This window comes from Cynocephalus volans, chromosome 4 (genome assembly GCF_027409185.1).
Source record: "Cynocephalus volans isolate mCynVol1 chromosome 4, mCynVol1.pri, whole genome shotgun sequence".
Lineage (NCBI taxonomy): Eukaryota > Metazoa > Chordata > Mammalia > Dermoptera > Cynocephalidae > Cynocephalus > Cynocephalus volans.
In genome coordinates, this window is record NC_084463.1 from 120,108,596 (window position 1) to 120,133,105 (window position 24,510).

At 34.9% G+C, this 24,510-nt stretch overlaps 1 protein-coding gene and 1 pseudogene across 4 annotated transcripts in view; both read left to right on the forward strand.

Annotated features, from left to right (window-relative positions):
• The window catches only part of PRMT3 (protein arginine methyltransferase 3), a 136,801-nt gene that overhangs the window by 18,198 nt on the left and 94,093 nt on the right, over positions 1 to 24,510 (forward strand). For all 4 annotated transcript variants that reach the window (XM_063093687.1, XM_063093688.1, XM_063093689.1 and 1 more), the window contains one exon: positions 4,770 to 4,891. In XM_063093687.1, the coding sequence (XP_062949757.1) occupies positions 4,770 to 4,891 (122 nt within the window). The remainder of the gene's footprint in view (positions 1 to 4,769; positions 4,892 to 24,510) is intronic.
• Positions 11,819 to 11,973, forward strand: LOC134377496 (U2 spliceosomal RNA; annotated as a pseudogene).

Consider the following 24,510-nt stretch of genomic DNA (forward strand, 5'->3'; position numbering starts at 1 on the left):
GGCTCCCAGCAAGGGAAAGTAGGGCCCATCCTCCACCAAGGATCAATAAAGCAGCTGAGGGTTGGAGTCTTGGGAAAGAAGGAGAGTCTTAAATTCAAGAAGATGGCTAAGATTGGGAGGATTGGGGTCCTCAAGGGCTAGAGGAGCTTAGAAGTCCAAGGAGGTGGCCCAGCTGGGAGGCAGCCCCTAGGGAGAGCCTAGGAATCTTCAAGGTAGCACTGTCTGGAAGAGAGCTGTGCGTTGATGACTCCAGCATTTCTGTCTTCAACCGTGGTATTCCTTCTGCCTGACTGGAATCTCAGTCAGAGGTTTTGTCTCCTCTCAAGCTCCCTCCAGACAGGCCAGTAGTTCCAGCTTCACCAGTACCACCACTGAGCTTGGTCCCTCCAGCATAGGGGTGGCAGCAGCAACTTCCTGCTCTTGCTCGCCTCCTGGCTGTCTCACTGTGCCACTTTCTCCTCTTAGCTGCTTCCCTCACCAGCACTACCCATTCCCTGTACCCAGTTCCTTCTTTTGAAATATTTACAGTAGTTTCTGTATCCCAAGTTGAACCTGACCGAAGAGATAAGCTATCTCATGCCAAAAACTGGACTGTTGATCTTCCCCACAAACCATCTGCTCCATCTTAATAAACAACCTCATCATCCACCCATGGTTCAGACCAAATGTTGCATATGTTGTACATTTGCAGATGAAGTATATATATGACCATGGAAACCACTTAATGTCTAATTATTTTGTTATGTTCCACTTACTCCCCTTACTAAGAGATAGAATCTGCTGAAGTCAAAAAAAGGCTTATTTATTAAGCCAAGAGTATTTTTCCTTGGTACTTTGCCTAAGATGCTTGCGTTTAACTTTATTAATATGTAATGAGTTTTGCTTAGCATTTATGGTTTCTTAATATACTGTGATGTAAAATATTATACATAATCTAACTTCTTAAAGCATATTCAGGGCGTAATTTTCTGTGATTAACAATATTAAATAATCCTGAGCTTTCATATTTTTAAATGATTTGGGATACTTTTTCTTTATTACACTATGGCTGCAGATTTAGAAAATATAATACATATATTTAAATAGCATTTGATAATTTATAGATTACTTTCAAACATGTTGTCTCTTTGTCACTGTATAATATATCTATAACTAGGCAGGGCAAGCATTTTTCCATCTTACACATGAGCAGACTTCAAATCAAGGGGTTAATTGACTTGCCCCAAAACACACAACAACCTGAGCTTTTTACCCTAGTCTAGTACCCTTAACACAGTGCCACCACGTTTAAACATCATCATGTTAATATAGAATGTGTAAGTAATTAGGGTGGGACCCATTAGTTATATATTAACTTTACACTATTTTTCATGTATAGGTTATGTTTTCTGTGTGTCATGACAGGATATGGTCATGAAATTATTTAAATATAATTCTTTTAAAACTGTATGAAATATAAGTTTTTCTAAATATTATTACCATTTTTTTCTGTTTGCTTTTATCTCTGTTAGGTAGACAAACTTCATATCACAACTATAGCTTCTATATCACATTATGTAGTGCATAGTAGAGACTTATTTTTCAAAAGTGTTCTTGTAATTAAAAATTTTTTCCTTCCTTTCTTCCTTCCCTTCTCCCTTCATCCATCCCTCCCTGCTTCCTTTCCTTCCTTTTCTAAACATTGTTTCAATTCACAAAGCTCCTGTGGAGACCATATGGTTTCTCAGATTAATTGAACTTTGGGTGGCATTTAATCGTGTTATTATCCACTTGTAATTAATTTCTACTTGTAGTCCATTGAAGAAATTTCCAGTTAGGTACCTTCTTTATGCTCCTGGTCATTATCTACAGTTAAAATTGATTCCCTTTTTTTTTTTTTTTTAAGAAAAAAGTAAATCAGATTTCTTCATCTCTTTCTCTGTCCTACTCAAAAACATTTTTTACAAAAAGGAAAAAAATTTTTTCATCATTTTAAAAAATAGTGTTAGTTTGTTCTGTTATTTCCTCCTCTTTCTTTGATTTTATCAAGTTTAGTTTATCTGCCTAATCACCTAACACTGAGCTAGATGTAATAAAAAATTAATGTACAATTAAACTACAAGCTTTAGAAGCAGATCAACCTTTGTTTCAATGCTAGCTCTATAGTGTACCAGCTGTATGATTCTGGACCTGTTTCTTTCCCTCTCTGAAGCTTGTTTTCCTCATTTGCAAAATATGGATTAAATATGAATTATATATATACACATACATACACATATATAGATTGTATATGTATGTGTGTGTATGTGTAATCTTTTTTTTTTTTTTTTTTAAGATGACCGGTAAGGGGATCTCAACCCTTAGCTTGGTGTTGTCAGCACCACGCTCAGCCAGTGAGCGAACTGGCCATCCCTATATAGGATCCGAACCTGTGGCCTTGGTGTTATCAGCACCACACTCTCCCGAGTGAGCCACAGGCTGGCCCATGTATGTGTAATCTTACACAAAAAGCATATACTCTAATTGGAGTACACTATACATATCCTTCTGTACTTAACTTTCTTAGCAGTTTTTTGTGGAGATCATTCCTTATTAACATTCTTTTCTTCCCCAAATTTTTTATTGTGGTAAAATACACATAACATAAAATTTACTGTCTTAACCATTTTTAAGTGTACAGTTCATTAGTATTAAATACATTCGTAATGTCATGCAATCGTTACTGTCATTCATTTCTGAACTCTTTTCATCTCATAAAACAGACTGTGTATCCATTAAAAATGACTCCTCATATCTCCCTCCCATCAGCCCCTGGCAATCACTATTCTACTTCGTATAAGTGGAATCAGAGTATTTGTCTTTTTGTGATGGCTTATCTCACTTAGCATAACGTCCTGAAGATTCATCCATGTTATAGCATATGTCAGAATTTTGTTCCTTTTTAAGGCTGAATAATATTTCGTTGTATGTATATGCCATGTTTTGCTTATCCATCCATCCATCTATGGATACTTGAGTTACTTTCATGTTTTAGCTGTTGTGAATATTGCTATTAACATAGGTGTGCAAATCTCTCTGAGACCCTGCTTTCAATTCTTTTGGGTATTTACCCAGAAATGGAAATGCTAGATTATATGGTAATTCTATTTTTAATTCGTTGAGGAACCACTATACTGTTTTTCGCAGTGTGTGTACATACCATTTTACATTCTCACCAACAGTGTACAAGGGTTCCAATTTCTCCACATCCTTACCAACGCTTATGATTTTCTGACTTTTTTTTTCAATAGTATTCATCCTAATGGGTGTGATGTGGTTTTTCATTGTAGTTTTGGTTTGCATTTTTCTAGTGATCAGTGATGTGAATATCTTTTCATTATCATTCTTTTAATGGTTTATATAGTCAATTAAGGATGTCTCTATGTTTTGGTTTTCTATATTAGAAAAAATACTGCATATAAAAATATAAAATATTAAACATTTTTATGTATAAAAGTACAATTTTTACATAAATTTCTGGCAGTGAATTCCCTGGGCTGAAAAGGGTATACCCTGGGTGGTGTTAGTGCTGCCAGCTTGGCTATCCATAAACAACATGTGAGTGTTAATTTTCCCAAACACCGTCACCAAAGCACTGTGTTTCCAAACTTCTAAATTTCACATCAACATTTTCTTTAAATTTTTTAATTTTGTAAATATGTATTTCAATGAGAGTTTCTGGAATCTTATCACATGTATTCTGTTGTATTTTGCACTTTATTATCATTTCTACTATATAGTATTTCAGGTTGATGTACTGTAACCATACTATATACATATAGTTGGCCCTCAATAACTGTGGATTTCAATTTTGTAGACTCAACCAACCTCAGATCAAAAATATTAGAGAAAAAAAAAAACAATTTAATGAAACAATAAAACAAAAAATTATGCACTTAGAAAACCAACACAGTATAACAGCTGTTTATAGAGAATTTACATTGTATTAGATATTATAATTAATCTAGAGATGATTTAAAATATACGAAAGGATGTACATACTTATTTGCATATAAGGAAGGGATTTGAGCATCCTTGGATTTTGGCATCTGCAGGGGGTCTTGGAACCAATTTCCCACAAATACCAAGAGGTGACTGCATGTACTATATATTATTCTGTTTTCTGGCTGTTTTGGTTAATGCATTTTATTTGGAACTTTAAAAAATTTCTTTTTGTTTGCAATATTTTAATTCTGAGTATTAATTTTTCATTTTACTTGTATTGTTAAAATGAGTTGAATATTTAATTTTTGGGATGAAGGTGATATGGTGAGGTTCTACATCTTTGATTCCTTTATAACCATTTTAAGATTGTTTTGGATTAGGCTAACCTGCTTAAGTTAATTTCTGCCACTTAAATTTGAAAAAGTTTATTTCTGCTAAAATTTAGAATTACCAAGTCTAAATTAGACCATAAGGTACAATAAGGAAATTAAAGACAATAATCTCTACTAAGAAGCCTATAGAAATTGCTTGTTTCAAATAAAGCATGTCTTAAATTTAACATTGTTGGGCCTGATTGCACCAGACTATGTCCAACTATACTGTTACATATCAGTTTTAGACAACCCATAGTAATAATATCTTCAGTTTCCCCAAGTAGGAATTTGGGGATATTTAATAGTAAAGTTTAAAATTTTTATTGTGAATCATTCCTATTTATTGTGATCTATTCCCGAAATACCATAATATATAAATAGAATTTAAAATAGAGCATGTTTTTGATAACCATCTTTTTTTTATTGTACCAGGTAGTTTTGGATGTTGGGTGTGGAACTGGAATTCTCTCTCTGTTTGCTGCTAAAGCTGGAGCAAAGAAGGTTCTTGGAGTTGATCAATCTGAAATACTTTACCAGGCAATGGATATCATAAGGTAGATGCATTTTAAGGCTTGATTTAAGATTATTTTAAAATTTGATGATTATTTAACAGGTTTTCTTGTCTTTAGTAGCTATCTAATGCAGACTCATGATGTTTGTCTTTTGATAAAAATTCATTCCAGAATAAGAGATTTTAAGTTGGATTGAGCTAGACATGTTTGAGGTATGGTGGTGAATAATCTTTTCATAGTTGTCATTGATGAGAATTATTTTCATATGGTTTTCTGGCTTTGTAATTATGGCTATAAATATGCTAACTCTAAAATAAAATTAGAAATTATTGATACATAGGTTAATATGGACAGAGTAATTGACAGAACTAAATGTTTATATCAGTAATTTTTTTAGGAAATAGCAATTACACTAAACACTAAGGGTTATCTGTCTTTTTCTTTTGTTACAACACTAGCCCTCAAATTAGGTAAATTCCAGAATGGCTAAAAATAAGGCAGAGTGGATTTAGTTTATTCCCTAAAATTTAAAATACCTCTTCTCATTTGAGTAGTTAATTTAGGTTATGGATCAGTGGTTGATTTTACAATTGGCTTATGTCCTAATAAGAGTGCCTTTATTTGAAATACAGCTGTATTAGTCCATATTGTGTTGCTATAACAGAAATACCCGAGACTGGGTAATTTATAAAGAACACAGGTTTATTTGGCTTACAATTCTGGGACAGCTGCATCTGGCACAGGCCTCAGGCTGCTTCTATTCGGGAAAGGCTGCAGGCAGCTGACAGTTACAAGCAGATCAGATGGCAAGAGGAAGCGAGAGAGGGGGTGGGGATGCCAGGGTCTTTGAAGCAACCAGCTCTCGCCTGAACTGATAGAGCAAGATCTCACTTAGGCCTCCCTCCCCCAGGGAGAGCATTAATCCGTTCATGAGGGATCCGCCCCCATGATTCAAACAGCTCTTAACACTGCCACACTGGGGATCAAATTTCCACGAGTTTTGGCGGGGACAACACATCTAAACTCTATCAACAGCTTTTAGCCTACAGCCATACCACCCTGATTTCACCCTATCTCTTCTGATCTGGGAAGCTAAGCAGGGTCAGGCCCTGCTTTGTACTTGGAGGAGGGTATCGCCTGAGAATACCAGGTGCTATAGACTTTTATTTTTAAAGTTAAAAAAATAAAAAAATACAATTTTTACAACTAAATTTGTTTAGCTCTGTGCATAACAAAAGCACCTTACACTTGGAACTTAGGAGTAATTTATAGGAAGTGTCTCAGCAATTTTTAAATAGTCCTTTCACCTATACTTACGTTCCACTCTTAAAACTGATTGATGTAGATCTTTTCTGATGGGTACAAAATTTAAATATGATTATGTAAAATGTTTAAATATTATTAGATTTTATCTCATAATGTAGAAGGATGATGTGGTTAAGAGCACAGATTTGAGGTAGGCTTGAGTTGGAGTCCTCACTCTACCCCTTAACCAGTACTTTGAACTTGGGTTAAATTACATCTACCCTGTTGGACACTATTTTCATCTGTTTTCTGTTGCTTGTAACAGAATGCCTGAAACTGGGTAATTTATAAGAAAATGAAATTTATTTCTTACAGTTTTGGAGGCTAGGAAGTTGAAGAGTGCATCTGGGGAGGGCCTTCTGGTAGGGACTCTGTACAGAGTGCCGTGGCAACACAGGTTATCATATAGTGAGGGCTGAGCAAGATCATTTTTATGTGCTCAGTTGCTCTCCTTATAAAGCTCCCAGTCTACTACTTGATAACCTACTAAACCATTAACCCATTTATACATGAATGGATTAATTCATTCATGAAGGCATAGTCCTCATGATCCAATCACCTCTTCAATTCACCCCAACTTTCAAATGCCATATTGGGGATTAAGTTTCAACATGAGCTTTGGAGGGGACAACATTCAACCCACAGCAGAAACCTCAATTGCTTCACTGTCAAATGAACATAATGGCTACCTTATATGGTTATCAGTAAGATAAATAAGTTATAAGTAAGATATACATATAAATCACTTTGGCAAACTGCCTAGCACATAGTATCCAAATGTAAGCTACAGTTATTATTAACAATTACCAAATTAATGTTAATGGAAAAATTAAATTGATCTTGTTCAGGTACTGGTTTGTGGTTATGATTTTTATATTGAAAAAAAAAATATATTCTAGAATTGTAATTGCAATTATATATCTATTAAAGTTTTTTTTCTGGTTCTTATTGTACCATTAAGTATAACATCATCATTTTTGGGGTTCCATACAGAGCACCCTCTATTGCTTATGCAGTTGCCATCCAAACAAATGTGAGAACCACTGTCCCAAAGAATAGCTTGTTTTAGAAGAATTATCACCAATTTATTGTTGATAGATTATGGTAAGATATTTCTATTAGAAGTTTTAATCTTACGAAAGGCCATGTCCATTTATGAATTAACTTGTTGTTTTTGATTTCTACACAATGGGACTAGATGTGTTCTCATTTTAATTTCTACTTTATGGAAGAAATGGAAAAGGATTGTGATAACACTCATTTCATTTTGTTTTGTTTCATTTCACTTCACAGAGGCCCTGATTCCCAGTGATTTTGTAGAAATACCTAACATATTTACACAACGATTACATTCAAATTCATGTGTATAAAACTTAGTGCCACAGTGTACAGTGTCCAAGCTTCTTATCATTTCTGATACACACACACACACACACACAAATAAAATTTTTAGTTACTTTAAATACTGAGGAAAATGTTTGTGATGGAAATTATTGATATAGTGAAATTTACTGGCAGTCCCTTTTTCTTTTTTTATGGTCTTCTAATCACTTTATCAGGATATATATTACTGTTGTTGTTGGTTTGCGGTTCTGGAAGAGCAAGACAGTGAAATTAATAGGCATATTGTGGTGTATCAGTGAGCTCCCAGCAAAAAAATTGCTTAAAAAATTTGTATTTTATAGTATTTTTTCAAACTGATTGATCCAGCCAAACTATATAAATCTTAAAATTTAATGTAATGAGCTTATAATTTAATGCTATCCTAAACACCTGGAAAATATTTTAAAGTACTATTTAAAGATAATTCACAGTGATTCTACCCAGATTTAAGAATAATCCACCCTTCCTCCCCCCACTAACCCTAAATATTTTTATTAGAGTTAGAAGACCTTCTAAGGTACATTTATGACTAGTGCAGAGCCCAGAATAGTTTAAGATTAATATTTCTTATGTTTTTCAGCTCCTACATACTTCTTATTAAAGGATAGGTGTCAATTTGCATTTATTAGTATTATTTCCATTAAGATAGTACCTTGCTTCTGCACCAGTGGGCAGGAGAAGAATTGTGAAAGAAATGTGTGGCCCTTGATTCAGCAAATGGAAACTACTGACATAAGGGATGCTTTTCCATGTTCTGAGACAGTGAACCTATCCTCCCTTCTCATCTTTGGCTCTTTCACTTTTAAAGCCAGAGCTACAGAGAATGACTTTTTAGCAGCATTTACAGGATTCTACACAAACATGTTTCTGATGTAACTTAACAGTTATTTTAGCTAAGTGAGCACATATCTAAAAAGTGTTTTCACAATATTTTAGCTCAATGATAATGATGTTTCAACCCAGTAATCTAGCATAATAGCTTTTCGTTAAAATTATTAGGGTAGAAGATACCTTGGACCCCTCACTTAAACTCCAACAAAGTTTTAGGGTGGAATAGGTAGAGACACATGGCTTATTTGGACAAGGATCCTCTCTCTGCCTGTAGTCATTGAGTCAAGGTACTTGTCTTCCAAGTTTTCTGCATATAGTTTTTGTAAACGGAGTTTGATCATTTTGCCACTCAGAGTTTTGACTTTCGAACACTAATTTTAATGTAGTGGTGAAGTATGAAGCAAATATTTCAAACTATTCTTTGCTATTTCAAATATCCTTTCATTCTTATCAGTGTTTATCCTCTTGATCTTGTAAAGTATAGTTTTCATGAGATTCCTGTTGTCTACAGAGTATATCTGGACTCTTTGCTGGAATATCGTATAGTTGTAGAAAGGAAGCATAGTGAAGAAATCAAATGCAGTGGAGAGATCAAAATCAGTTTCACTATTGCAGATAATTATTTTCTTTCTCTAACATTAGCTGTCAGAGAAATCACATTTGTAACAAACATTACAAGCATGGAGAGTATAAGCAAAATGACTAAAACTAAAACTCAGTTTTTAGCACTGATGATTAGGTTTGTGCATCTAGTTGCTTGTTGGTTACCTTGTCACTCAATTCCCTATTTTTTCAGAGGGAGACTATCAAAGGTCATAGTTGTTATTATCAAAATACAGTGATATTCTTGTAGACCTTTATCTTACCTTCTGTTAGATAGCCATGTTTAAGGTGCATTATAGACGTTATTTTTGCCGGTCATCAGCAGTCATAGTGATTCGAGCAGAGAGAAACAATTGTTCATCAGATATATTTTGGTAAAATATAAATTAAAACATTTTTTTCACAAAACTGTTGAACAGTTATGTAGTCTGATCCCCTCCTATTTGCTTTGAAATAGCAAAGTTATGCCTGACAATCTTTAAAAGAATTTATTTTTGAAATTTACAACCACACATGACAGTACAGAGAATGATATGGATCCCGATGTACTGATCACCCAGCTTCAACAGTTATTAATATTTTACCATTTTGTTTGATCTGTCTTCCCTTGCCCACCTTTTCTGTTTGTTTTATTTTTTTTGGAGTATTTTAAAGCAAATCTTATCAGTAAGTGTGTCATAATATATTTGAGTGTTACTGCGTGAGAGCATTTAGTGAAAACAAGTTAACACTCAATCTTTAAGTACTCTTATTTAATAATAAAAATAGATAATATTAATTTAGCACTTTCTATTGAATTTCCTATGAGGTAGGTATGATTACAATAGATTATTATCCTTATTATAGCGATTAAGAAATTGAAGCACAGAGATTAAGTAACTCTCCTCTTTGTAATGGATCCAGGATTGAAAGCTAGGTAGCCTGACTCTGTAGTCCATCCTCATAGCCAATTTGCTATGCTGTATTTTTTATTTAACTATTTACAGGGTCAGTATTGTTGCATTTGATAATTTGCTTTACTTAGAACCTATATAGCAAGTTTAAAATGCAGGCCTTTTTCTTTGTATAAGCCAACATTATACCGTTTCTTCAGAAATGTTCTTGCCTTTTACATATTCTGAAAAGGAAGCTATTTCCGTAGTGTTTGTATGCATCTCTCCTTTGTCTTCTATTTGAAAATTTTGGGGGGGGGCGAGTACATAGTTTGGTCACACATGCTGTATTTCTTGCAGCGCCTCAGCTTCTAGGTGCCTTCACCACAGTCATAGACCTTGCTCTGTACCAATGTTTAGGAGGAGTGTGTGGGAGACCTGGAGTCTTTTAATTTTTTTTCCCAATTTTCTTTATATTTATTTTCGTGGTGTACAGTGTGTTGTTTCAATATATGTATACACTGCACAGTGCTTCATTTAGAGTAAATAGTATTGTTTTGTATCCATTAGTCTCCTACCTCACCACGTCTCCTCCCCCTACCTCCCTCCCCTCCCACCCTTTGGTAACCATTATTCTACTCTCTACTTCTATGAGAACCACTGTTTGTTTGTTTGTTTAGATTCCATATATAAGTGAGACCATGTGATATTTTTCTTTCTGTGACTGACTTCACTTAACATGATGGTTTCCAGTTTCATCCATGTTGCTGCAAATGATAGGATATCATTTCTTTTTACAGCTGGATAGTATTCTCCCCCCCACAGTAGTATTCCGTTGTGTATGTATATCACAGTTTTTTTTAATCCATTAATCCACTGATGGTCATTTAGGTTGATTCCATCTCTTCGCTCTTGTAAATAGCGTTGGAGTGAACATGGGAGTGCAGGTGTCTTTTTAATATATTGATTTCATTTCCTTTGGGTATATACCCAGTAGTTGGATAGCTGGGTTGTAAGGTAGATCTGTTTTCAATTCTCTGAGGAACCTCTGTACTGTTTTCCACAGTGGCTGTACAAATTTACATTCCCACCAGCAATGTAAGAGAGTTCCCTTTTCTCCATATCCTCACCAGCATTTGTTACTGAAATTTTGAAATTCACACTGTGGGGTGAAATAACTTCTGTTCTTTTGTTTGTGAATGTATACTTCTGAAAGAATATGCAAAAAAACAGATTATTGTTAATGTCCCCACAGTGTGCTGACTCATTATGTTACCAGTGGAGGAGGTAGCATAGCATACTTGTCTCAGCATCTGGAATCACATGACAGGAGTTATAATTTTGGCTTTTTCACTAATTAGCCTTATAAGAATGGACAAGTAACATACTTCTTATGCCCTGGTTTCCTCATTTGTAAAATGAAGTTGGTAGTATCTATCTTGTAAGATTGTTAAAAGAATTGAATCTATTTATGGTACTTTGCAGAGTGGATGGCATGTAACTATTTACTAAATGTTAGCAGTAATTATAATAATGTTAATTATTTTTAGTAGTGGTATGTTTGGCTTGGCATCACTGCATCAAATAATACTTCACGTTTGGGTGGTTATGTTTCTAAAATAATCATTTATTGCAGCTGTCCTATTAAAATATGACACTCTTTTTGTATTCTTTCTATTTTACACTCTCTATTCTCCTATACCAAAACACACAAGTCAGTTTTATGCTGTACTCACTGTCCTCTCAACTTCTTTCATAGTTGTCTGTTCTTGCATTTGGAGCTTTCTGTAACTATCATCAATCAGTGAAAACAACTCTTTTGATTAGTAGGCTGTGAGTTGTTTCGCTCTTCTGAGGCTTCTTCTCTGTCAGAAATCTGTACACAGTAGAATTTCTTCTGCAAAACTCTGCAATTTTACACCTGTAAAAGGCACTTTCCATCCTTAAAGATGGATATTTTTAAAATACTCGGCCCATCGCTTCTCGGCCTTTTGGCTAAGATCAAGTGTAGTATCTGTTCTTATCAGTTTAAAATACTCGGCCCATTACTCTTTTAGTATATGCAACTTATAATCCTTGAATTGTGTTCAAAATAAGATTATTTTTATTTCTTGTTTAAAGTGATCTAACATTTCTAAAGAAACAAATTTAGAATAAGGTGAATTTTGGTTGTTAATATAAACTGACATTAAGGTTTAAGAAGATTAGGCTGGCTGTTCTGAAGTTGCACACATGAATAAAGTAGAATATAAGTTTTCTAAGATGTTATATTATTAGGGGCAAATAGAACTCAAAGTGATATATGGGAGGGAATGAGAAATTGTTTCTTATTTTTACTACTATACTTTGAATTCTGAAGTGAATGATCATTTCAGAAATATAAACTTACCTAAGATTAGCAAAGGTACTCAGTTGCCAGGCAATTGTATACTATGTTCACTCTCAGGAAGCAGAAGTAGTCTCTGGTAATATTTTTACCGTTATTCTAGCTGCCTTTGCTTTCTCATGGACTCAGCCATGGAATGGCATTATTCAGAATTTGAATGTTATTGCAGACGAATTTTCATGAGGAGGTTGATCCATCATATGGCCACAGTGCGATACTTTCAATTTCAGTAAAGATGCAATCTTTTATATTGCCTATGTCTCAGATACTTTTAGAAGAGAAACATTAAAAAAAGCCTAGAGAACATTTTGATCTGTTGTCATGTTTATGTAAGTGTCCTTCTCTAGACTTTAGGACAGGAGCTTTATCTTCATCTTCTTATCTGTAACACCTAGCAAAGTGTCTGCTACATGGTAGATGCTTAGTAGTTTTTTGAGTAGAACTAAAGTGTCTTAAGGTAATGATTTTAAGGATAGTGGTGATATATATAAAATTTGGAATAGGATCACAAAATACACTAGCAGTAATTCTTGAACTATGGAATGTTCCTTTATATTTTGTTTCTAAATTTAATAGAAATAACATAGAAGAGTGAGTTAAAGCTGAAGATAATTTTGAATTTTTTACCACTGGTAAAAAAAAGATTTTGCTGCTCAGAAGCCATAGAACTCTGGTGAAGGTCATGAAGGTAATCAAAATACACCTAACAAGGAAACTAAATTCATTTTTACCCCCACTCTATCCCCAAAACCCATTAATTTCCTGTTCACTCAGCTGTCCTGTCTTGGGGGTCCCATAGACCCACTAGTTCAGTGGTTCACTGAAAGAACTGACATAACTGAATATAAAGCTGTACTCACGGCTAAGATTTATTTCAGCAAAGTGTACTGTGCAGGAACAGCAGACAAAAGATATTCATAGGTGAAGAGGTCATTTGCAGACTTCCGTGTCATCCTTCTTTCTCTATAGGAATCACACAAGATGTGCTCTTCTCCCTAGCTTCGAACCTCAGAGACACGAGATGTCTCTATTCAGAGAAATTTGCTTGAGTCTCAGAGTCCATAGTTCTCAAAGACAGCTGTTCATGTAGGCATATACTTGCCATGTGACCAGCAATGTGCAAACCCTAATCAGATACCAGGTGTACATGAATCTCCGTTTACTGAAAACATGCTGACAACCATTTCATCTTCACCTGCTGCTTCAGGTAAATAGAATAACATCATTACCTAATAACTATGTGAATGTTCTAGGAGTTCTGTTTTTAGAATCTGATCAAGAACCATTGCCATGGCTATAGGGATAAGCACAAACTGAGCAGAGCAGACCTGCTACATTAAGTCTTTTCTCACAGTTCCAAATTAGGATTCATACCTGGCCTTTCCTTCTCCTTTACCCAGCATACCTGTTGGAGACAGAGTCCTTTTAATTGAGTATGCTTAATGTTTCTCAGGTCTGTCTTCAATCCTCGATGTGTCTCAAATTCATGCCTTAATTCACATTCTTATACCTCTCCCCTGAATAAATGTGTCTGTGCTTAACTGGTCCAGTTGTTTGTGCTTTGTCTTTGCCTACCACCCCTTCTCTGCCATTCATTCTCTGTACTGCAGCCAGACTTATTTCCCCACTCAATTCTCCCATCAACTTATTTATTTAGTTATTTATTTACTTATTTTTTTTACGGCTTGCCAGTACAGGGATCCGAACTCTTGACCTTGGTCTTATGACACTGCACTCTAATCAACTGAGCTAACCAGCCAGCCCAGTTCTCCCCTTTGAATAAAAAAAGAAGAAAAGAAAAAAGGGTGTTTTTGTGTTGGGAAGACATAAGAGAAGGTGAAGAAGAAACTAAATATTACCTATAAGGCTGTTACCAGAGATTACTATTAACATTTTGGTATATTTCTTACCAGTCTTAAAAGCCTTAGGTCACAGGGGGTGAAATCCATAGAAATGTAAGCTTTAGTAGACTGTCAGCTCCCCAATGTTAGGCAGGGATTTTTCTCTTTTTCATTCACTGATGTGCCTGACCACCTGAAAGAGTACCTGGCACATAGTAGGCATTTAATGTAAATACTTATTCAATAAAATGAATGAATAAATTAATGAATTCTCAAGACCCAGGGGATGTCCTGCATTCAAAGCCAGGTAAATCATCATCACTAAAGCCTGAAAACCCATCATCTCTGCTTGAATCCAGATGATTCTTTTCATCACTTTCACTGTATTAGAAGCTGAGTTATTACTAATTTCAAACAATAAATGTACTCAGTGTTAGTAATTCTGCAGTTACACACCTGTAAATACAAATGATACATTTGGGAGGGGGCAACTCATGGAATAGCTTTGTGGTTCCAAGTCTGGGCCCTGTGTTTGTACCTGCCTGGTAGTAGTTATTTTTTATGGGATGTGCGTACATCTGCCCCTGCCTCATATAGTTAAGGATCCTTGCTTTTCATTTTCATTTATGCATGGAGGACTGGATTATTTAATAAAGGTAACTGGTGTGGGTTTTCTCTCTGAGGCTGGGGGTGGCAGGGAGGGAGACCTAGTTAGGTCACAATTCTTCCCATAAGTTTTTAGTCTCTTTGTCACTCCCACTTCATATACCTCTTGACTCCAAGGGTTTGTGTTGTGAAGAATTGCTCCACTGTAATCTTCTCTGATGTATGCACTAAGCACTGGGTCCTTCTTCACAGGTTTACCAGTGATTTCATTGTCTTTCTTCCACTAAATTATGAGAATCTTTGGTTCTTCTATATCCCCTTCCAAAATCTCTGTACAATTATCAGTTTGCTAGATTTTGTATTACTTTACAGTCCTTTCACTGTACTTAGGGAACAGATGAAAAATAAATATGTATTTGGGTGATGTATTGAACTGAAAGCAAAGTAATAGTATTACACCTTGTATGTATTTATATCTATCAGGGTATCCCCTTCCTTCCCCCTATATGCTTTAGAAAAAAATAGTTATCACCAAAATATTCTTCTAGGTAAAATTTAGAATTGTTTTGTCACTAACTTCATTTTTTGGTGACTGGCCAGTACAGGGTCACTAACTTTAAATGCCATTTTTGCATCTAGGATTTTTACAAAATCCTCAACAAAATATTACCAATCAGAACACAGCAACATATTAAAAAAATTATACACTGTGATCAAGTGGGATTCCAAGGATGGTCCAACATACGAAAGTCAATAAATGTGATACATCACATCAACAAACTCAAGAACAAAGACCATATGATTATCTCAATAGATGCTGAAAAAGCCTTTGACAAAATTCAGCATCCCTTCATGATAAAGACTCTCCAGAAATTAGGTATAGAAGAAAAATATCTCAATACAATAAAAGCCATTTATGACAAGCCCACAGCCAGTATCATTCTGAATGGGAAAAAACTGAGGGCCTTTCCCTTAAGAACAGGAACAAGAGAAGGATGCCTACTCTTACCACCTCTATTTAACATAGTACTGGAGGTACTAGCCAGAGCAGTCAGGCAAGAGAAAGAAATAAAGGGAATCCAGATTGGAAAAGTCAAACTTTCCCTATTTGCAGATGACATGATATTATATATAGAAAAACCTAAAGACTCTATATCAAAAAACTAGAGCTGGTTAATAACTTCAGTAACATTGCAAGATACAAAATAAATGCCTCCAAATCAATTGCATTTATGTACTCAAATAATGAACTAACAGAAAGAGAAATAAAGATAATAAGTTCATTTACAGCTGTCACAAGAACACACTCAGATACCTAGGGATCAATTTAAGCAAGCTGGTGAAAGACCTCTACAATGAGAACTACAAAAAACTTCTGAAAGAAGTTAAAGAAGACACAAAAAGATAGAAAGATATTCCATGTTCTCGGATTGGAAGAATTAACATTGTGAAAATGTCTATACCACCCAAAGTGATCTATAGATTCATTACAATCTCTATCAAAATACCAATGACATTCACAGAAATGGAAAAACAATCTTAACCTTCATATGGAACCCCGAATAGCCAAAGCAATCCTGAGCAAAAAAAATAAAGCTGGAGGCATAACACTACCTGACTTCAAATTATCCTACAAAGCCATTGTAACCAAAACAGCATGGTACTGGTATAAAAATAGACATTCAGACCAGTGGAGTAGAATAGAGAACCCAGAAATCACCCCTCAGGCTTATAGCTATCTGATATTGGACAAAGCCAACAAAAATCTACATTGGGGAAAAGACTGCCTCTTTAACAAGTGGTGCTGGGAAAACTGGATATCCATATGCAGAAGAATGAAACTAGATATGCACCTCTCACCATACACTAGAATCAACTCAAAATGGATTAAAGACTTAAGTATAAGACCTGAAAATGTAACATTACTAAGGGAAAATATAGGTTAAACACTTCAGCAACTAGGTCTGGGCACAGACTTTATGAACATAAGCCTAAAAGCACAATCAATAAAAGAAAAAATAAACAAATGTGACTATATCAAACTAAAAAGCTTCTGCACAGCAAAGGGAACAATCAACAGAGTGAAACAACAACCTACAGAGTGGGAGAAAATTTTTGCTAACTATGTATCCAACAAGGGATTAATATCCAGAATATACAAGGAACTCAAGCAATTACACATTAAAAATCATAACCCAATTAAAAAATGGGCAAAGGAGCTGAATAGACATTTTTCAAAGGAAGACATACAAATGGCCAACAGGTACATGAAAAGATACTCAACATCACTAGTCATCAGGGAAATACAAATTAAAACTACATTGAGATACCACCTCACCCCATCTAAACTGGCTATAATCAAAAAGGCAGTGAATAACTAATGCTGGCAAGGGAGTGGAGAGAAGGGAACACTCCTACACTGTTGGTGGTACTGTAAATTAGTACAACCACTATGGAAAACAGTATGGAGGTTTTTCAAACAACTACAGATAGATCTTCCATATGATCCAGCAATCCCACTTCTGAGTATATACCCAGAGGAACGGAAATCCTCATGTTTGAAGGGATACCGCCACTCCTTTGTTCATCGCAGCTCTGTTTACAATAGCCAAGATATGGAACCAACCTAAATATCCATCGATGGATGATTAGATAAGGAAAGTATGGTATATGTACACCATGGAATACTACTCTGCCATAAAAAAGAATGAAGTACTCCCATTTGCAACAACATGGATGAGCCTAGAGAAACTTATATTGAGTGGAATAAGAGATAAGCAAAGCACAGAGGGATAAATACCGCATGTACTCACTAATATGTGGAAGCTAAAAGAGAAAGAAGGAAGGAAAGAAAAAACCACAGCAGTGCGTTGGACTTGCAGAGGGAGAGAACATTCTTTGGGCTACAAAGTGGTGTGGGGGGAAAGGAGGAGAGGGGGAGGTTGAGGATAATTGGGTGGGGGACATGGGGTACAATGCAATTTGTGGTAATGGGTACAGTGCAAGTATGAATCTGGCCCTTACATCATGGGCACAAGGGGTGACAGTCAGCTTTGTATCTCATGAATATTCATAACCAATAAAAAAAAAATTCCACTTGCATGGGTGTTCTTTGTATGAACTCCCATGGCACTTCTGCTGTTTGCTTTTCTATCTCCCCGCTAGGGCATGTTCTTCCTTAGCACATAGACAAAGTCTTTTATCTAAGTCACACTGGGCAAAAGTAGATTACAGATTTGATTTTGTGTTTCTTATTCTACAGATCCTGAAATGACTCTGCATTTTCTTTAGGTAAAATCTAGACTCCTTCTCATTACCTTTGAAGACCTCCATTCTTTGCCATTGCACATCACCTCTTGTAGCTCTAGTCATAGTAAACTACTCATTGTTCTTTAAGTTTGTCATTTCTTTCCTCCCCCACCCCCTCACGCAGTGTTGTGCATACATACAGCCCTTCCCTACTCCCAGACGCATATGTATCTCTGTGGGTGACCTGTCTTTTCCTGGCTAAGCTCAGATGTCACTTAGTTAAGGACTTACCATATGAGCTCCAATAGTGCCCTATGCTGTCAATTGTTCTGTCTCTCTTAGACTGTATTTTTAAGTGCATGGACTGTGGCTTTTATGTCTATGACCAGTACAAGATAATTAATCATGGTCTCCCTGTATCATGGAATAAAAGTTAAATTGCTACTTTTAAAATAAGAAATAAGATAGGAAAGTATGTGTTGTCCAAAAAAAAAAAAAAAAAATTCCACTCAAAAAAGTTGATAATGCAGTGTTTATTGAATTAGTTAAGAGAATTACTTAAAATACCCTTTTGAATTACAATATCATATTTCCATAGATTAAAGCTATCCTAGTTTCTCAGCAATTATTTCCAGAGATAAGATTTATTTAGTTTATGCTAAAATAAGGTTTAGTGAGTAGCCACTTGATATGACTAAGTAAAATCTATAGTTTTTTTCATGAATGGAAAATCAGGTGGCAATTCAGATTAATAGTCTCATGAAAGAGGTTATCTGTATGGACGATATCTGTGTTGAGTCATTTTAATATAAAATTACTAGGAATTATGGGGCTTTTTCCCCCTGTGTATTCCCTTAAATCATAATCTTTCCCGTTATATTTATATTTGAACAAGTAATTACTGATGCAAATAGGATTATGACTTGTAGCAGACAATAAACAGCTCGAGCAGATGGCCTCTTACAGAATACGGGTCTTATTTCAGCATAACCATTCTGAAGATTTTTCTAGGCAGTGTGAACCTTTTGCTCTTTTAAGAAGTTTGCCTTTTGTTTTCTTTGAAGTGTTTGTAGTTGTTAAAGCCTTAGTAAGTATTTCAGTAAATAGCAAGCAATGGTAGTAATTTCATCAGAAAGAATTGTATTAAATCTCTCTTTGAAAAAACTCAAATATAAGCATTTTTTTCTTTTTTAATTTTTTGTGTGAAGTATAACATACTTGTAAAACAAGTATGTAAACCACAAATATGTAGGCTTAATATGCATAAGTTTGCATAAACAACAAATGAAATTAAACATATAGTAACCATCATCCAAGGCAAGAGATAGAACATTGCCACCACTTCAGAATCCCACCCACATCGACTGCTCTTTCTCGGTCAGGTGAGCTATAATGAACATTTCTGTTATGAACATTTTGTTCATGTGCTCTGGTGCACACATCTATAGGTGTATACTTATAAGTAGAATTGTAGTCTTTAGGATATAAATACCTTCAGATTTCCTAGATATTGCCAGACTATTTTCCAAAGTGGTTATACCAATTTATACCTACCTAATAGTATATAACAGGTCTGGTTGATATTGTCCACCTATTAAAATTTCTTTCAGTTGATTGTGCAGCAATATCTCATTGCAACTTAAATTTTTGTTTCTGTGATAGCTAATGTGACTGAGCACCTTTTCATGTGATTGATTATTGGCCATTTGGATTTCTTTCTGTTTAATATATGTTTATGTCTTTTGCTCAGGTTACTTTTGAGTTGTGTCTTTTTCTTATTTGAAGGCAATCTGTATATATTTTGGATTTGAGAGCTGTTGATATGTTTTATGTAATACAAAAATCTCCCATTTTTGCTTGCCTTTTCTCTTTCTTCATAATGTCTTTCGATGAACTGAAATTCTCAATTTCTATGTAGCAACATTCTTATTTATGATTGCCACTATTTGTGAGTTGAATAATATAGAGGGTGTATTCTCTTGTAAATACTTTACAAAATGCTTTTTAAATTTAGGTGTATAATTCACTGGGCATTGATTTTTGTATGTGGTATGAAGTAGTGGTCCAGTTTTCTTCCTTTTTTGTATTCTATTTCGATGACATAGTTGTACTGGTCCCACTTATTGCAAAGACCATTCTTTTCTTCCTACTTGCAGTATCATCTTTGCCAAGAATCAAACATCAATATATGAGACCAATATAACCCTTATACCAAAACCCCACGAAGGCAATAGAACAGAAAATCACAAGTCACTCATTCATGAACATATATGTAAGAATCATAATCAGTCTCTGGTAACTGCCATTCTACTCTCTATTTTTATGTGTTCAGCTTTCTTAGCTTCTACACCTGAGTGAGAACATGTAGTACTTCTCTTCCCATTCTTGGCTTACTTCACTTAGCATAATATCCTCCAAGCTTATCTATGTTGTTGTGAATGACAAGATTTCATTTTTTTTTTTAATGGCTGAATAATATTCCATTGTGTACATATACCACATTTTCTTTATCTGTTCATCTGTTGATGGTACCTGGGTTGATTTTATATTTTGGCTATTGTGAATAGTGCTGCAATAAACATGGAAGTGCAAATATCTCTTTGATATACTGCTATTCTTTTCTTTGGATATATGCCCAGTAGTGAATTGCTGAATTACCGGGTAGTTCTACTTTTATTCTTTTGAGGAACCTCCGTACTGTTTTCCATAATGGCTGCACTAATTTACATTGCTGTCAGCAGTGCATAAGAGTTCTCCTTTCTTCTGCATTCTCACCAGCATTTGTTATTTTATGTTTTTTTGACAGTTGTTCTAACTGGAGTCAGATGATATCTCATTGTGGTTTTGATTTGCATTTACCGGATGATTAGTGAGGTTAAGCATTTAAGATAGTAGAATGGCGGTTACCTGAGGCTGGAAAGTGTAGGAGGGAGGGGGCATAGTGAGAGGTTAGTTAACAAATACAAAATTACAGCTAGATGTAGGAGGAATAATACCTAGTGTTCTGTAACACTGTAGGGTGACTGTAATTAACAACAATTTATTGTATTCTTTCAGTTAGCTAGAAGAGAGGATTTTGAATGTTCCCAACACAAAGAAATGATAAATATTTGAGGTAATGGGGGAAAATCAATCAGTGGTTGCCTGGGTTTCAGGGTAAGAGGGAGAGAGGGAGAGATAAGTAGGAGGAGCACAGAATTTTTAGGGCAGCAAAATTATTCTGTATGTTACTGTAATGATAAATACATGACATTATGCATTTGGCAAAACCCACAGAACTGTACAACACAAGGAACCCAAATGTAAAATTGAGTTAATAATATATCAATATTGGCTTATAATTGTAAGAAATATACCATGCTAATATAACATGTTAATAATAGCAGAAACTGTGTATGTTGTAGGGGAGGAGCAGTACTATCTGTACTCTGCTCAATTTTGCTGTAAACCTAAAACAGCTACGAACATAAAGTCTATTAATGAGTGGAGAATAATTATATTTCAAAATTATATTTTTCATCTAAAATTAAAAAAAATCAGACAAAGTATTAGAAAATTAATTAAGCAATATACTGGAAGGTAAAGTGTATCCCAGGAATGCAAAGTTGGTTAAATATGAGAAAATCAATCAGAAAAATCTTTAAGGTCATCTCAATAGACGCAGGAAAAAATTTTGATAAAATTTAATATCCATTCAATACATCTATTTATTTAAAACTAGAGCTAGAAAGTAATGTTCTAATATGATAGAGTATCTATAAAAGCAGAACCTACAACCAGCATATTGATGAAACATTGAAAGCATTCTCTTTAAGTTAAGGAAAAAGACAGTGATACCTGCCATCACCTCTTCCATCCAACACTATAAAGGAGATCCTAGCCAGTGCAGCAAGGCAATAAAAAGAAAGGTGCAAAATTGAAAATAAACAAAACTATTTTTATTCAAAATGATATGTTTATGAATGCAGATATTAGAAGGAAACTAAATTATTATAATAGTATCAAGGTACTATTGTACAAAAATCAAGACATTGAAAATTAAAATGTATCAAAGTTTATTAATACTGTTATCCTTCTCTCAAACAATACAAGGATATTAAGTCACTTTAAATGGAAAATTCAACTTGGGAATGAATTTACCTCAGTAAATGTCCCCCATGAATCATAGGTCAGTGGTTTTAAATTTCTTCCTCCCCAATCTACCTTCTGACCTTGGTCAATATTTCTTTGCCATATATTTCTCAGGTATCCTTCATTTTATTGTTTTTTTTGTAATCATTTATGCAAAGCACAACCCTGGGAAAACCCTAGCAACCACCAGGATTTGGACTGTTCTCTACAAAGTGTAATAATTCCTTTATAGAAACCCCATGTTACTCTTTTTCACATCTTTTTTCAAAAACCATTGGGCCCCCTCAATGAGCTGCTTACTGTTTTCTCTCCATCTTTTCTTTTCTCCTGTTGATTCCTCTTTTCTTTTGTATGTCAGAAACATTGTGAAGCCCATGCTTGGTAACAGAACCAGTCAATCAGACACTGCCTTCTGAATATTTTCTTGGCCTCCCAATAGCAAGATTACATAAAGTACTCAAGAATGGGGAGCTGCTGATTTCCACATCTATCATCTTCTTTGGCAATGGTATTAAATCATAAAGCCAATCTAAGTTCACTTGCATGCATAGCATGCTTGCTGCTTCAGAAGGACTATTTTACTTACAGGTTGCGGGGGGGGGGGCAGTTACCCCTCTTGGGGAAGGTATACTACAACCCTGTTTTAACCCACTGCAGCAGATTAGTTGTCATACCACCTGGAAAAGTCTGTCCACAGTCATTGGGGATCAATTATCAACCCATGTAATCCATTCTTCTCAGTAATATGTAAAATAAATGATGTATCCCCCAATTGTTAATTCAGAGAATTTCTGCCAGTAATGATTTCCAGGCTTTTAAAAAATATTTCTCTATAAAATAATATCTTGTCTCTTTCACTAAATACTCTCAAACTTAGTAGTCCTCTAAATTTATCATCTTTATGGTAACCCATAGCTTTAAGTTTATACTTTCCAAGTGAATACTTTATCTTAAAGTATTAGATGTTCTTTCTATCTTTTAAATTCCTTTCTTATTCTGGCTAAAAAAGTGTGTTAGCCCTTTTGATTAATGGGTCTGTAAGAGTTCTGCTCATAGCATCATTCTGAGCTAACATATTTTCAAATCAGACTCACGTGAACCTGATTACCTAATATTACCCAGAGAGATTACCCAGTATTAAGCTTTATTAATAATTTCAAAGATATAGGCAATCAAAGACTCAGAAGAAGTAGGGAGTAATCTGGCACATAGAGCGGAGTTAATAACCCTTGCACCTCACTTGGAGATCTCATCTACTCTGGGCCAGAGTGTGTGTCTGAGATAGGAAAGGAAAGACCAGAGCAGCTGCTTTTAATGTTCCAAATCTCACCCTGACTAAACTGGACCTCTTGATTGCCTCTATTTTAAAATGGTTTATAAAGCTTGACATTGTATAAGATCTCTGGCTCATGTGAGTCAGATTTGACAATCTGATCCTATGTATTCACTCACCCACGTATGTCCATTCTCTTTTCTCATTTATTTCTATTTCCTTGACCATCTAGAATCATTTTCCTTCTTCCCTAATTCTTTAACATTTCTTTCATTGTGCATTTATGGTTGTAGCCAAACAAAATGGTGTTTGTTGGTCTGAAAATGTTTTTTGTCTTTATTCTTGGAGATATTTTTCTCTGCATATAGAATTTTAAGTTGGCAGTTATATTTTCCTAGTTCAGTAAACTTAGGCCACCTGTGCTAGCCACCTGTTCTTGTAAATAAAGTTGGGACACAGCCATGTCCTTTTGTTTATATATTGTCTATTGCTGCCTTCACACAACAATAGCAGTTGCATAGTTGCAAAAGAGACCATATGGCCTGCATCTCTAAAATATTTATAACTTGGCAACTTAAGAAAAAGTTTGCCCAACCCTGTTCTAGATAATTGGTAATATCATTCCACTGTCTTCTGGCTTCCATTGTTGCTGTCAGGAGATCATCTGTCAGGACAAATGTTATTCCATTTAAGGTTATCTGTCTCTGTTGAAGATTTTTTCTTTGTCTTTGATTTTCTGAAGTTTTACTGTAATGTATGGATTTTTAAAAATTTAGCCTTTTTAAGATACATTTGATTTCTTTTGTCTGTGGCTTAATGCTTTTTATCAGTTCTAGAAAATTCTCTTCCATTATTTCTTCAAATATTTCCTTTGTCTTTTTTATTTCTTCTCCTTCTGGGACCCCATTTAATTCTACTTTAGATTTGCTTACTGTATTCTTTATCTATCTTAGCTGTACTTTTATAGTGGTCTAAAGCAAGGGTAGGCAAACCTTTTCTGTAAGTGGTCAGATAGTAAATATTTTAAACTTTGAGGGTCACCTGTGGTCTCTATCACTTGCTACAGCTGCTGCCTTTTTTTCTTCTTTCTTAACAAATCCTTTAGCTCGGGTCTGTACAAAAATGGATGAGAGGGGTCATAATCTTTCAATCTCTGGTCTAAATATACAATTACAAGACAG